This window comes from Sceloporus occidentalis, unplaced genomic scaffold, assembly GCF_023333645.1.
Source record: "Sceloporus occidentalis isolate IW3139 unplaced genomic scaffold, rSceOcc1.0.p SCAF_4, whole genome shotgun sequence".
NCBI lineage: Eukaryota > Metazoa > Chordata > Lepidosauria > Squamata > Phrynosomatidae > Sceloporus > Sceloporus occidentalis.
The window spans coordinates 121,606,149-121,622,299 of NW_028316984.1; the positions used below are offsets into that span (position 1 = coordinate 121,606,149).

Sequence of the window (16,151 nt, forward strand, 5' to 3'; positions counted from 1 at the left end):
TGCAATTTTTTTAAAAAAAACAGAATTTGTTGTTATCATTTATGGTCAAGTTGGTTTTGACTTATGGTGGCCCTAAGAATGGGAACCATCCAAGATCCCTGGTCATCTAAAGTTCTACTCAGCAAACTGAGACTTCCCCTTTTCCCACTGCCTTCTACTTTACTTCATTATCTATTTCATTATAATCTTTTCTTGTAAGTCATGTTGTCTCATGATATGTTCACAGTATGAAAACTGAAGTTTAATCATTTTGGTTTCTAGTGAAAGTTCAGGCTTGATTTGCTCTAGGACCCATTTATTGGCCTTTGGGGCAGTGAGATGATTCACTTCCTATCATTTCACAGCACCATAAAAATCTCAGAGATCATGAAGTACTAATTTCATTATTTTTTCTGGCGAAATGTCCACCAAATAGTGGGAATGGTCAATCTCCTGTATGCTGTTACCATGGCATAAATATATACCAGTGTATGCTATGCTGGATGTCAAATTTGCACATCTGATTGTGCCACTGACACCATGGCCTTGTGCTGACCCATTCCACAGTCAATGAACTCCCTGTCCACCAAATCATAACACTGTGTGACATCTATATGAGAGACAGCTCTATGTGTGTTTGTATAACAATTAACTGTACTGGGGACTATATTTACAAAGCTTCTGAGAAAGCATAAGCACAACTATTTTTATGCTAGTGTAGTGCCCCAACAAAACTCCAGCCAATATATTTGGGGAGGTATCCATAAAGATGGGCTGCAGCAAGTTCCCAGCCTCAACATTTCCCTCTAGTTAGTATTCCCTCACTCCCTGCCTCTGGCTCCTGCTTCTTCCCTCTCTATGGAGTTTATCACATGGAGATTTTTAGAGCTCTTGCAGCTCGGTTCCAACGTGAGTGCAGGTCCAACGATTTAGGTTCACATCATAACATGAATGTGTTTTCAGACGTGATTCCTTTCTATGGGAGCTCCTTCTGTGGGGCTTCCGCAGTGATTCCAAAGTGACCCTCATTTTGGTGATATCAGAAAAAAGGGGAATTCACAGAATTCATTTTCAAGCTCACTTCGATTTCACTTCGAATTGGTCTGGTGTGGAATACCACTCTGATGTCGCCCTCCTTGGCCCCCTGCATCCTGCTCCTTCATCACCCTCCTCCTCCTGCATCCCCATCTTGCCCCCTCTGCCAACCTGCCACCTATCCCATCATCCCCTGCTGCTCCTGCATCCCCTCTGCCAACCTGCCACCCATCCCATCATCCTTTGCTGCTCCTGCATCCCCATCTCACCCCTTCTGCTACCTATACCATCATCCCCTGCTGCTCCTGCATCCCCAGCTCACCCCCTCTGCCACCCATCATCCCATCATCCCCTGCTGCTCCTGAATCCCCGTCTCACCCCCTCTGCCACCCATCCCATCATCCCCTGCTGCTCCTGAATCCCCGTCTCACCCCCTCTGCCACCCATCCCATCATCCCCTGCTGCTCCTGCATCCCCATCTCGCCCCCTCTGCCAACCTGCCACCTATCCCATCATCCTCTGTCTGCTCCTTCATCCCATTGAAGGATGACAGCTAAGGAGGGGACAGGGAAAGATGACAGCATCCAGAAACCCATTGAGCATGCACAAGGGTGCCGATTCGAATCGTTGACCCCTCAAAGTATGCTCCGGTGTGGCAATACAATGTGCATTCACCCCACTTTGGTTGAAACCGCATCACGTGACTTGCTTGGAATCAAACTGACTCCGCTTCCCCCTCAATTTGGAAGGGCAATGGAAAGGCAACCAGGTGTGGTAAAATATCACGTTTTAACATGAATTCACATTGCTAGACAGGAGTGACTCTGGATCTGGTGTGAAAAAAATCACTTTTCGAATTGCTAGAACAGGAGTGACTGTGGATCTGAGCTGCAAACCCCCACCACGTGTGATAAGGGCCTATGATTCTTCAAGGATCATTGTCTCTGCCCCCTGTCTCAATTGCATCCTTACCCAAGTCTGTTGCATTCTTCTCTTTTTCCCTCAAATGTAGACTGTCCTTTCAGTCATGTTGGCAAAACATCCCAAATGATAGGAAAGTCTGTGGAAAGTTGGAATAAAGATAGGTGAGTGGAATTAGTCCACCGTCTGCTGATATCATAACTCCACATGTTGCAGCCGCCAGTTTGCTATCACATTACCAATAGCAAAGAAACTGCAAGTTCCCTTAAAATCTAGGGTATATCCAGAATGGCTGAAAAGTCTCAGATTTTATTCATGTTCTTTCTGATTTTATAGTCTGTTAAAATAATTTGACCTGGGTAGCTGGTACAAAAAGTCTCTGATTATAGCAGGATCTGACAGAAAATATGCTGAGATAAACAAAGTGTTTATGGATCTCGAAATTAAAATCAGAAAGAACAGGAACAAAACTTGGAACTTTCTAGTCTTTTTAATCAGTTTGAATGCTCCCTTTCCACTGTAAAGCAACTTGTCTGCTCCTCATACATGTTGTTTTTAAAGGGAAATTGAGCCTTTGTGCTGCTGCTACACCTCCAAAGTTTAGCACTATAGTGCTGACAAATTCATAATTCATACAATTACCAAGGGAAACAACATGGCCCACAAAAATCCACCACTACTCTATTCCTGTGGGAAAAGAAAGTTATTGTAAGTTACCCAAATACCCCTTCACTCTAGTGGTACCTATCCTGTCCACACCAGTAAATCTTCAGATTTATTGTAATACAAAAGGAAACAGAAAAAAAGAAGAAAGGGACAACATTTTCAGCATTTGTGTCTTCTACTGAAGTGTTTTGTTTTTTTTACATGTGAACCTCTGTGATAATTTGTCATCTCTTTTGTGTTATGATCAAGCATGTGTTACATTTGAAACAAAATTAGAACAAACTGTGGTGTTCTTGACAAAATTTTCTAACTGGACCATTTGCATCAGCAGGTTCAAGCCGATACATGTAGGATGGTTCACTGTGTGCATGTTAGCAAAGGCAAGGGGGAGTTATTTCATGGGCGGTAAAAACAAAACAAAATATGTGGACCCAAAACAGGGGACAGCAAGATTTCATATAATGCACTTCAACTGATAGCATATTGCAATTAGAGAATTAATCCCAATATTTCCTGGAGGACCTCTGTTTATTTGCCCATGTGATGTCCTTTCCTCACTCAGCCTCAGTGTCTCATTCTTAATTATTTGCTGCAGTTCTGTAGTTTGACTATAACATTTTATAATACAAGAAAAAAAATGGCCTGCAGATCTAATCATATAATGACTCCAAAACAGGGCAAGGGAGTCCTAGGGAAATATAGCTTGAGCACACCTACACAGTGATTAAAACTAAGCAAAGTTCGGTAATCAAATTTGTACTAAAAACTAACAGACACACAAAAAAGATTAACAGTGTAGTTGAGTACTCATAAAAGACCAAATACCAAACCAAACCTCTAAGGGAAATTGGAGGGGATGTACCAGGATGTTTATTTTTTATAGGGAGGGTTAAAATTACCTGCCAGTCTTGACCCCGCCACCACCCCATTAAAACTAGGTCCCTAAATGACATGACTCAAAAGATTGATCTATAAGAGCTACTGGGAAGGAGGTGGCTGAATCTGCTTATGTAAACAGTCCAGCATTGCCTGAATACTGTGCTCATTCTTTACTCTTATGGCTTAGGCATTTGTGATCTCATTCACATCTGACTTCATTCCACGCCTCGTGTACCTGTATATGTACAGTGAGAGTGGCACCATGCATGGCTTCGTGAACCATACGCTATCCTATTTTAATGTCAGCGATTTTCAAGAAGGAACAGCTCCAAATTATCCTATGGAGCTTGGCTACCCAGTCCAAATATGCAGGTACATAATATTATTTCCTTGGAACAGTTTTTTCCTTAGGCTATTCCCAGGGATATTGATGCATCTCACAAAGTTTCATATTTAGTTTCCATGCAGTGGTTTTCAGTGATGTGTACTTCAGTGTAGACTTCTTGCTGTTGCTTTCTCCCTTCTCCCATTCTGCATCAATTATGCATAAATTATTTCCCAATTTTGCTGCTCTGAGCCATACCAAGGACTTAGCCATCTTCGTTTTAACTTCTGCTTTAAATAGACAAGGTCTGGGGCCACACATACAGCTTGCTGGATCTGGAAGGCAAGGACCTTTGCCCATTCAATATTTTTTAATTTTAAAAAATTACTGGAAAAAGTCTATACCAGTGGTTCTCAAAAACTGTGGGGTGGGACCCCCAGGGTGGGCACAAGAATGGCTCAAGGGAGAGGGCAAGATTTGGAGGCCCTGATCCCTCCTAATTCTCATCCTCTGCTTCCCAAACATGCTTTAGTCACTTTTTGTAAAATAGCTTGGGGTGGGAGGCAGACTGAAAGCCAGGCAAAATTGCCTTCCACAACCTGTGGAGAAGTGGGATGGGGGCTTTTTAAGTTAAATTCTGGAAAACAGAGGAGTGAGGCATGGTGGGGTAGACTGGTGCCCTTACGGCTGGCTACACTTTTCCCCTCTCTGACTTAAACTCTTAGACAACTATTCCTTTCCTTAACATGCTTCTAGGGTTCACTAGCTTCCATAAAAGCTCAGCTCATTAAGACATTGCCTAAGGCTTCCAAACAGGATCACAATACCAACTCACTTGGTTCTTACACTCAAAAACCAGAAAGAATACTAACGCAGCCCTAAACCATCTTGCTTCACTCATCCAGTGTTAGCACTCACACTGATAAATCCAACACGTTATGGGACACATTCCATGAACAATGATTACCTGCACAAATCCCCTAAACAATTTCTATAGCACCTTTGGCATGAAAAGCTGTTGCTGCTGCTTACTCTCCTTCATCTTTACTGAAATTCTTTCCCAAGCTTTTCAGACATGCAATATAAGCCAGTAACAGTGGGATCCCTTAACTAACCAGTCTTTAACACATGTGATTCAGGAATGCCCAAAATACATGTTGCCTTGGTGGCCAGTGGCAATGCTTCAAATGACAACTGATCCTTCAAAAGACTATAGACAGCCCTCTGTATCCATAGATTCAACCATCCACAACTTGCAAATATTTTCCCCCTCCCAAACTGTAAAAAGCAAAACTTGATTTTGCTATTTTGTATAAGGGGCACCATGTTGCTAAGCCATAATATATAATGTGACTTAAGTATCCACAGATTTTGGTATCCATGATGGTTCCTTGAGGCAAACTCCAGCAGATACTAAGGGCCCATTGTACTAAATAAGTCAACTTCTACACTCTAATGGTCCATAAACTTTAGATTTCTGTTTGCTTGTTGTTGAAAAGGCAGGAATTGAGATTTAAATCTGAGATTAGATCTGTTCTTTTAGAATATGCCCAGCTATAAATATAACAATTCACATATGCTAGAATAAACTAATAAACAAATTGCATAGCCTTCCTCAATTCCCTTTACAAGACTAGACTTATAAGATACTGAATATGAAGGAACATTCTAGTTCCTTCATCTTCAGGCCAAGCTGAAATGCAGTCTCATCCTATAAACAAGCTGTTCTGTTAAAGGCACTCTTTAGATCAGAGTGGGCAAAGTGAAGCTCCAAGGCCATATGTGGCTTTTACACACCATTTTGGTGGCCACTGAAGCCCCCCACCAGTCCCCCCATAACTCCCAGCCCCAAAAATTTTAGGCATGATTTTCATGTAATTTTTGCCCTAATATCACTTAGAAATCTCCCGAAGCACATAAAAACATTTGAAAATACCCAGCCTCATAAGCAGTCCAAACTGCCTACTGCCTCCAAAAAAATCTCAATTTTTTCTGGTGACAAAAAGAGGAACCTTTACTTCCTGTTACCATTTTTAGAAGGTCTGCAGAGAAAATACATCCTTTTTCTTCTGCGTTCAATCTCAAAATGGCAACAGGATGAATATTGTCTTTATTTTCTATCACCATTTTGAGAAGGTCTGCACTGGAAAACAAAGGTATTTAGGCTTGCTGGGAGGGGGTTAACCTGTGGTGGGGGCTTGGGGGAATTGGCCTCCAGTCCCCATCTAGTAGCCCACCCTGCTCTAAACCAAAGATGGTACCCTTCTGTCTTTTCACAAAAGTATTTCTTCTGCCTCTTCTTTCCTCTGTCTCTGGACTCAACCATTTTTAGGAGAAGGTAGACTAAGGTGTGTTTCACTATAACCTATCCTTCAATGCACAAGAATGAATGAAAGCACTTGCACAGTACATTGGGTTCCCAGTATACTTTATATCTTCTCATCCAATCATTGAAGAGAATGACTTCTCTACTCTTGATCTCCAAGCAACTATTTCCCTAGACAAATATATACTTAGTGTAAGCCACTTTATCCTATTACAAAATAGGGTTTACTTTATTACATATTCTTTTTAGTCCTCCTAAATGAGGCAAAAAAAGAATATCAGCATCCTCCCCAAGTAGAAGGAAGTCTGCAGATACTGAGGGCCCATTGTAGTTGTGTAATGTGCAAGGGACCCTGGAGAAATAGGGAGGCAGCCACTGCCAGAACCTCCTCCTCTTCTTGTGTGCTTGAAAGAGAATATTGGGCAGAAGGCAGTGTGCAGGTAAAAAGGGGGACTCTGGGTGAGATTACTCTTATTTCCCATTGGTTGGTGAAGACAAAAATTAGGAAGGTTTTAATCAGTCAACAAGTTCATAAAGATCAGTGGTTCCCAAACTTTGGTCCTCCAGATGTTTTGGATTTCAGCTACCAGAATTCCTGACTTTTGGCAAGTTAGCTGGGGCTTCTGGGAGTTGAAGTCCAAAACACCTAGTGGACCAATATTTGGGAACCATGGATATAGATGATAACAAACCTTATGCTTTGTTGGATGGCTAGGGCCTTTCACACTACTAAACTAAGCACTGTGATTCTGCTTTAACTGCCATAGCTGCATCCTGCAGACTTCCATGGTTTTGAGGCACTAGAACTCTCTAACCAGGAATTCTAAATACAGTTGGCCCTCTGTTTTTGTGGTGGATCCGTTCCGGACCCCTCTCCCATGAAAATGAAGGATGGCGCATATTCAAGCCCCATAAGCTTGAATGGGGCACACCCCCATGCGCACAGCCCAGGCACACACACCATTGAAAATAGCAGAGGTCGCCTCTCTGTGGATATTAAAAGTCACGGATCTCAGATCCATGAGTTAGGAGGGGCGACTGTACCTCTTTCTGAATCAGATAAATATATGGGCAGGTTCCTGCAGCAGGGAGATGTAATATGAAAGGATCCCAAGGCTGCAGCAAATAGAATAGGGTTGCCAAGTTTTTCTGACCCCAGTATAGCCAATTTAAGACACATTAGGCTGGCCTGTATAAAATCCACCTCACATTTCATGAGAGGAGGATCCTTTGTGAGATTTCCATGCTCTTGTGAGATTTGAGATATTGTGGGAACCCAGAAATCTTGTGAAAGTTCTCTTCTCATAAGACTTGAGGTAGGCCTTATATTGGCCTGCCTTATGTGTTCCTCTTTTAGCCATCTGTAGAACAAAAAATGACTATGAGGATGCAACAGCATACATACAGCCACTGTATGAGATGAGTAGAGAATTCCAATCTTCACAACCATCAGACTTAACCACTAACAGGATACCAGTTATGTTTCTTAATGAATTATTGAAAAAATGAAATGAGAACTCAGAATTTTTCCATCCAAAAAGGAGTTGTTCAGAGAGGCGTATACCTTTAGGATGGTAAGGCATACAGCCACTAGGGTTCTGTCCAGATGGCTCTTAAACATACCTTTATCCTGCCTCATTCAACAAAATGCATGGAGGCACAGACAGCATACCCTACCCTTGAGAAGACCTCAAGCATTTTGCTACCAATTCTACCTATTTTTCTTTCTACCAAAAACAGGAAGAAAAAAACCCTGACAGAATAGTTGTTTCATGTCCTTTGATTGTCAATACTAGGAACTGTCTGTCCAGAAGCATGCTGGGAGTAAAACGTTTATGTTATGAATAGAAAACAATAGGGGACTATATCATTACCAGATCGGAGAATTGATATAATTCCCAAAATTCCATAGCAGAACACCGCATTTCATCCATCTCTCATTTTTCTGATTCTATGATTCTGTGATTCTCATTTTTATCCCATGCTGTTCATGTATTTGTATGAGTTTCCTGAAGATAAATACTTCCTCCTCCCATATGTAGTCATTTCTGTCCTTCACCCCCACAATAATAATAATACTAAATCCACATACCTGTGCATGCAAACATCTGGAGCAACCACTTTATTTATTTACTGCTACTCTTATCATGTGGATTGAACCCTGTTTAGGCTTTACTCACCACACTTTCTTGAACACAAGAGCATGGAAGGATGTAACACAGTACACTCCGCTGTGACTTTACTTACATAGAAAGTGAGACATCTGAAGTGGAAAAATTCCCTTTCACATGGAGAGACTCCATATGAACAAGATCACTGGGAAACCAGGGATTTTGCTTTTATGGATAGCTTCCATGCACATAGGAACATCTCCTCTTCAGAAATGTTTCTTTTCACCTGGGGAAAACAATGTTGATGATAACCAAGGCAAGAAACTACATTGCTTCAGTGTTCACAAAAATGTGGTAAGTATATATGCCTGAACAATATTCATTTGTTGTGTAGTTTGACCTCACACTAGCAATGTTACAGAGCTGGATCTGCTATTGTGAGATAGGAAACAAAGAGAAAATAACAACCTCATAATCATATAGGTGTAAAAATTTTTACTACTACTTCCATCCCCTCCCTCTTCCCCCCTAAAGAAAAAAGAATCTGCTAAGGAAGGGATGACAGAATAGTTGAACAGTGTGTTTTCTTTGAAATTGCTATAAATCCATTGTCTGGACACAACTTTAGACTTGTCTCCTGTTAGTCCCAACTTGAGTAGACCTATTGAATCAATGAGGTTTACTTACTTGTTGACACACTATCAGTAATTGACTAAGTAGCTCTACTGTAGTTGGGAGTAACTGATAGAATTAAGATCTAAATGTCCAAACTGCCTTTAGTTTTGGAAATAGATCCAAATCCTCTTTGAAAGAAGCTTGCAGTGACTCTTCTTTTTCCTATGAAGGGAGCCCAGATCAGTCCATAGATTTTAAAGATGATAGTATTTTGAGGCTTCAGCCCATTACTCACTTTTATAGGTAAGCCCTTTCTGTTCAAGAACATACTTACCACAGGCACAGAAAGAGAGTCATAGATGCCCTTTACAGTTTATATATAAGGATACACCCAGAAGTGAGTATGACAAGGACACAGGAAACAGTATAGTCAACATGACAACAGTACATTCATCATGCCAGCTGTCTGGCTATTGTCAGACTTTTTCTTTTTGCCTGCATAAAAAGCAAAATGATTTTATGTTTACTTTATAAACTTCATCAAAACCATGCATATCGCTAGAATTTCAAGCTGTTTGCAAGACCATTGCTACATGTGTACAGCTAGACAGAGAGAACTATTAATATTAAATGTTAATATCTTATAATGTATATTCAGTCATGATTCACACCAACTGAAACCTATTCATTTTCTGTTGTCTCTTATTTTTCAGGTACAAAGATTATAGAGAACCCCCATGGTCTGAAAATAAATATGAAATTGCAAAAGATTTCTGGGCTGTGCTCGCAGCAAGATTAGCATTTGTAATAGTGTTCCAGGTAAAGCACACCAAAGCTTTTCAATAACACAAGGTGATTGCAGTGAAACTAACCAAAGAGGATGGCATATTTAGAGTGGCATAATGTCTACCTGAGGGAGCTTTAAAAATAACGTTTCTTGTTCAAATCAAGTGAACACACTGTGAAGAATTCCATAGGTTACCACAGAACATAAAATGGTACTTCTGCCACTCTATATTTTCTCCATCTTCCTAGTAACATCTAAAGTTGCATAGCACATTATGTGCTATATATCTCTATGCTTCACTATTGGTAGCCAGTATTGTGAGGTGGAGATGAGTGTCACTGCTTATATGTAGTGTAACTAAGAGGAGCAGCAGGAATTACATGTTCTGTCTTTAAACAAGATACACTCTTCCAGCATATGGAGCTACCTCAAAAGGTTATCAGTATTATTGGGCTACATTAAGGGATTTTAACATTCTAAAGTTCTATAAATGTATACTTACAGAGGTTAGAGTGCAGTTGGTACAGAGGTAGCTCAACATTATGTTGCTGCTTCCAGCACTGAAATCCGCATCACTTTACTCAGCGACATGATTCTCTCTTGAAGCTAGAAAGCATAGCTGACCACTAGCCATACTTCCTGTCGTGGCTGGCATGTCATGTTGTTCTGCCAGCCACCCCAGGGGTCTTTTCACAATACACATTTATAGCACTGTCATTCCATTTTAGCTGCTATGAAATCCTGGGGTTTGTAATTTTGTGAAGCACTAGAGATCTCTGGCTGAGAATCTAAGCCCTGTTCTATAAACTGCAAATCCTAGGATTCCATAGACTGGAACTATGACAGTTAAAGTAAAATCATAGCACAATAATTCTAGAGAGTAAACAAATGAGTGACTAACAGCCACATTTCCTGTAGTGGCCTGAGAGAGCATCACGCCACTGAGTGAAGTAGGGTGGATTTCAATTTCAGAAGCAGGAAATGGACTCTGCACTATCTAAGTTGCATGTAAAGAGAGAGAAAAGGCAGAAAAGTGTTGTCCAGCTTGCCCACCCATCCTCTGTTAAGCAGAAAAGGCATGTGTATTGTGTCAGATACATTGAAATGACAACAGCCTCCCATGTCATTAATACAGATGAAAAGTAATTTGTGCTCTTAATACAGTATACCTTTTCCTTATTAATTTTCCTGTAAGAAAAAGTTAACTATAAGAAAAGGGCAGCTATGTACAAACTGGTATCTGTGCACATTATCTATGCTTATGTCCTTAAATCTTTAGCCATGTACTTTATGAGATCCAGCATGGTGTAGTGGTTTGAGCATTGGGCTACAACTCTGGAGGTCAGGGTTCAAATTCCCACTAAGCCATGGAAACCCACTAGGTGACCTTGTGCAAGTCAAACTTTCTCAGCCTCAGAGAAAGGCAAAGGCAAACACCTTCTGAACAAATCTTGTCTATGTGATGGGTTAGCCTTAGAGGTGCCATAAATCAGAAACAATCTTAAGACGCACATGGACACACACATTATGCAAAAAGAGATCAATCACACATCAGTTTCACACAACTTTGGTTTATAAAAATTTGCTTTTTGCATTATTAGAAACATACATTTAAGATGCAATATCCAGCCTAATGCTTACATTTTTAAAGAGCTCCATGGATTATATGTATCACATGCATAGCCATGCTTAACTCTCCATATAGAATTCAAAGGTGTTTAATTATTGTTGTCTTTTATTTTGCCTTTGCCAACATTTTCTCAACATTTCTTATTTTTCAGAACTTAGTAATGTTTATGAGTGACTTTGTGGACTGGATTATCCCAGACATTCCCAAGGACATCAGCCAACAAATACATAAGGAAAAAGTTCTGATGGTAGAAGTCTTCATGAAGGAAGAACAGGGGAAGTTGCAGTTGCTAGAAACCTGGAGGGACAAGGATAAAAGGAAAGGTGAAAGCTGTAATAACTATAGCCCTAGGCCATCCATGAGCCATAGAGGGAGTGTATCTTCCTGTCATTCATGTCATGTTAATGTGTAGAAGAAAAAGATGTTCTTAAGCTGGGGGCATTCCATTCCTAAACAAGCCATTACTTAAATAATAGGACTTGATCCTTTAACAACCTGGTGCATGTTTAAGCATATGCAACCATTTTGCTTATATCTATGTGAGAAATAATGTTCTTACAAAAAATGGAGGACCATATTTTGTTTCTTTTTTGCACAAAATGTAATGCAGGGATTTTTTTTACATATATATAGGTATTATATATATATTACATGATTAGCTTGTAACTATCACTGTTCTTATTTCTTAAGAAAAGCAGGTAGGATTCTATAGGATCTTCTTTGAGAAATTTATTTTAGCTTATTTATTTTATCAAAAAGGACAGAAAGTAACACTTAGATAACAAGTATTGGAATAATTATGGACTCTCCATTCTTGGGAGGTTAAGAATATGCAAAATAAAATAAACAGTGTACTATCGAGTGCTTCCTTGCAAGATTATGGCAGAAAAGCTCTAGGCTTGAATCTGCTGTTTTTAATTTTTGCAAGCAGAAGTCTTTGGTATTTTCTTTGCCTGTATGCTGAACCCACTGTGTTTTCTCTTAAGTGAAAGCTATGGCAAGAATGCCGTAATTTTTCATTCAGGGCTCTTGCCTTGGTAGAATTCATCATTTCAATTGCAGCTCACTCTATTAATCAAAATAGTCTGAATAGCAGCATCGTTACCTTCATCCTAGCACTACTGAGAGCAGTTCATTTTAATATCTTTAATTTTCTCTTACCTAAAAGAACAAAGGATTGGTGGAAGAGCATCTAGTTTAGTAATGCAGAGTGTCTAGTACACATTCCAGAGGGAGTCCATAGGACAAGAAAGAATATTAGCAACAGCACAATTTCCTCAAGCACTAAGGGGCCTTTTTAAAACTGCCCTGAATTAAAGAGCACACACACAGATCTACTAGCAAACTGCACTGCCCACCACAAACCTAGAAACCTAGCTGTTGAAGGAATACATTGAGTAAATGTGTTCCCTAAGCAATTGTGTTTAGATGTCATCCCTGCTCAGTATGCCTAAAAACTGCATATATGATAATGCTTGATCCTTGCAAATACCATGGGACCCTCAACATTTCACTAACAGAATATCCTCATGGTTCACAGCTATCTTTAGCTCAACAATTATAATGCAACAACTCAATTCCTTCATAAAATCGACTGAGCAATTGGAACATTTGCTGTTTACTAGGGTACAATATAAGATCTGTTTTAGTTACAAACAACAGTGAATAGAGGAGAAAATGCTCCTTCTCTTGTAGTACTAGAATTCAGGGGCACACATTGAAACTGAACTGCAGTAAATTCAGAATAGAGCCATTATGGTGTAGTGGTTTGAATGATGAACTATGACTCTTGAGACCTAGGTTCAAATCCTTGCTCAGCTATAGAAACCCATCGTAGGCAAATCACACTGTCTCAGCCCCAGAAAAAAGCAAAGACAAACCCCCTCTCAACAAATCTTACTAAGAAAACCCTGTGGTAGGGTGACCTTAGAGTCACCATAAGCCAGAAATGACCTGAAGGCACACAACAACAACAGTCAGAATAGACCAAAAGAAAGTGCCTTTCATACAATTCCTAATAAAAATATTACATATATTACTCGAAGATCCAGTGATGGCCACTAGCTGAGTTAGTTGTAAAATGGAATTAGACAAAACTACAGAACATAAGTCTAGCAGTGTCAGTTAGCTCTAATAAGTGGAAAAACCAACTTGACAAAGGTAGGGAATTTTACTATTTTGGACTGCAGTCCTCAGAATCCCAGGCAACTGGGAAGGGAGAACTTTATGGGGCTTCCTGCCTTGCTCTACCTCAAGCCAATCTGCAAGTAGTGCTTCCTTTTAAGTCAGAGAGCACTTTGGTAGGCTGCTTGGGTGCATGTGTTTGGCCACTGCTGGAATCAGGATGCTGGACTAGGAAGCTATAGCAGGGATCATTTTCTAAGGAATTGGGGTCTGCTCACTCACCTTTTCAGAGGCACTTACACATGCACAATCTGAGCAATAGCAATATTAGACTAAACAGCTAGAACCCATTGTTGCATTTTTCTTTCCCTTTCTTTCTTTCTTGTTCACTGTATTATCTGTTTTTGTAATTCCATTTGTATGAACTTCACATACTTTACATTTTTAGTAGGATTAAGAGCTGTTTACAGTTGTCTTCCAGATAAGCATTTTCAGAAGCTGTGGCCGAACATGGCAATGAAAGACCATAAGAACTTCTGGTTCTTCCTGGTTTGGTTTTTATTTCTCCTCTTCAAATATGTAGAGCAAAAAGCATGAAATTGGCATTAAGCCTGCTTTCAAAGAGTAGTTAAGGTGCTGAGCATATACAGTTTTGTAATCTATGTCAGCTCAGAAAGCAGCAGGTGGAAATAAAGAGAAGAACTATGGAAGAAGTAAAAAATGAATGGCAGTTCAGGAAAGAATCAGTAAGCCATGTTGAAAGAAGGAGAGTGCACCAAAAATGGTAGGAAGTGATACCCATATGTAAATATATTATAGTTTCTGTTACAGAGTAATTCCTGGGGATATGGATACTATTGAAGATTGCTTTCTTTCCCTGTTTACCAAAAGATCAAGTTCATGATTGGAGTTTGTTGAATGTGGAGGAGTATGTCTCCAGTTTTGAATTACAAAATGAACAAGATGATTAGCAAGTGGCTTATTTCCTTCTCTCTCTCTCTCTCTCTCTCTCTCTCTCTCTCTCAAGTTCTGTGTAGTTCTGTTGGTTTCTGTTCGCTCTTTGACACAGAGAACGCTATACTGAATATACTCTTTCTTGCTCTTTCTACAGACTTTTCAATATTCAGGGTTAACCGTATCCCATCAGTTTTATCCATTCCACCCAATATATGTTCCTTTTTTCCTTTACTCCCAAGTGGTCCAGTTACTCATCTTGGCTGGAAGGCTTGTAACATTATCATTCTCATACACACACACACACACACACACACACACACCTTCCTTTTGTGTAACGTTTGTGGCCCAGTGGAATAACATGGGGGGGAAATCCAGTTTCCTTTCTATCCGAAAATGAGCTGCAGGAACTTACATGGTATAGTAACATAGCTCTAATGACTTGGTATAGTAGCATAGATCTAGTATCCAGGTGAACATAAATAAAATCCTAGCTACAAAAACCTAGGTAACTTTCAAGGCCAGATTTTACTATACTGAAATATGGGTGGCCAGCTACAAAATATACATGGCACTCTTCAAATCTTAAGGACACATGTGTATTTAAAAAATTTAATGTGCCTTTTTAAAATATTTGGAAATGTCAAGAAAGGCTTTTAAACAACTACTATAATCTTTAGCATTTATGTAGCACTCTTAAGTGTTTGATGATTTTCAAACATACAGTATGACCCGCCATATCCGTAGGACCAGTATCCAGTTCCATTTACCTATGTGTGAAAAAAATGTTTTCTCCAAGCATTTTCTAGGTCTTTCAATGTGATTGAAAGAGCCCTGGTGGCGCAGTGGCCAAATGCCTGTACTGCAACCACTCACTCAAAACCATAAGGTTTCGAGTTCAATACCAGCAAAAGGACTCAAGCTTGACTCAGGCTTGCATCCTTCTGAGGTCGCTAAAATGAATACCCAGATTGTTGGGGGCAATTAGCTTACAGTTGTAAACCACTTAGACACTGTTAGTTCAATATGAAGTGGTATACAAATGATGCTGTTTGATTCTATTATATGCTTCCAGGAGAAGTTGACCATAGAGTCACACTGGAGGTATTCTCTATAGGAACCTCTATGTCCTCCAGTGCAACTATGGTCTAATCCACTGGAAGTCATTCATTTCAATAGGGTTCACTATTATCCATGGTTTTACATTTCCACAGTAAGTCTGGGAACATATGACCTACAGATATGGGAGTCATACTGTATTATATTTTTTGCAATGAGAACAGAGTGTATTTTATTCACAGGTACTCATGCAAACATATAAAAAAATCTCTAGCCCTCAAAAAGTTCTAGATAGTAGCTAGCTTGTAACAAATACTTGGTGATTCTCTTTGACACAGAAAGAACAGGAGGATCAGTTTAGTAGTTACTAGGCAACCATCCCATACTTTCTCTGCTATTGCCTAATATTTGGCAGCAAACGGCATCAGTGACAGGCTATAGCCAAGCATATGACAAGATTCCTTCCAATGTCAGTATCCAAGGGGGAGGGGGGGCAGGAGAAAAAGTGGGATTACAAATCTAGAATGCCCCTGCCAGTTATATCTAGTGTCAGGCTTGCTGGAGTTACTAAATGCTGCAAATATACTGTAGTACAGATAGAAAACCCCAGTCGTGCTGGTAGACACACACATGAAAACACTCCAGTCTTGGCACATGCACAGTAAAAAAGATTTGGATTGGTGTTTTTTTCCAATTTGTGCATGTTTTTTTCATGAATCAAATCCACCTTACCTACAACT

General features: G+C 39.9%; 1 protein-coding gene across 1 annotated transcript in view; it reads left to right on the forward strand.

Annotated features, from left to right (window-relative positions):
* Window positions 1–11,826, forward strand: part of ANO1 (anoctamin 1) — a 169,517-nt gene extending 157,691 nt beyond the window's left edge. Inside the window, exons 25-27 of the mRNA XM_089523489.1 lie at window positions 3,668–3,852; window positions 9,571–9,676; window positions 11,426–11,826. Coding sequence (XP_089379615.1) covers window positions 3,668–3,852; window positions 9,571–9,676; window positions 11,426–11,686 — 552 coding nt within the window. The 3' untranslated portion in view covers window positions 11,687–11,826. The remainder of the gene's footprint in view (window positions 1–3,667; window positions 3,853–9,570; window positions 9,677–11,425) is intronic.
* Window positions 11,827–16,151: the final 4,325 nt, after the last annotated feature.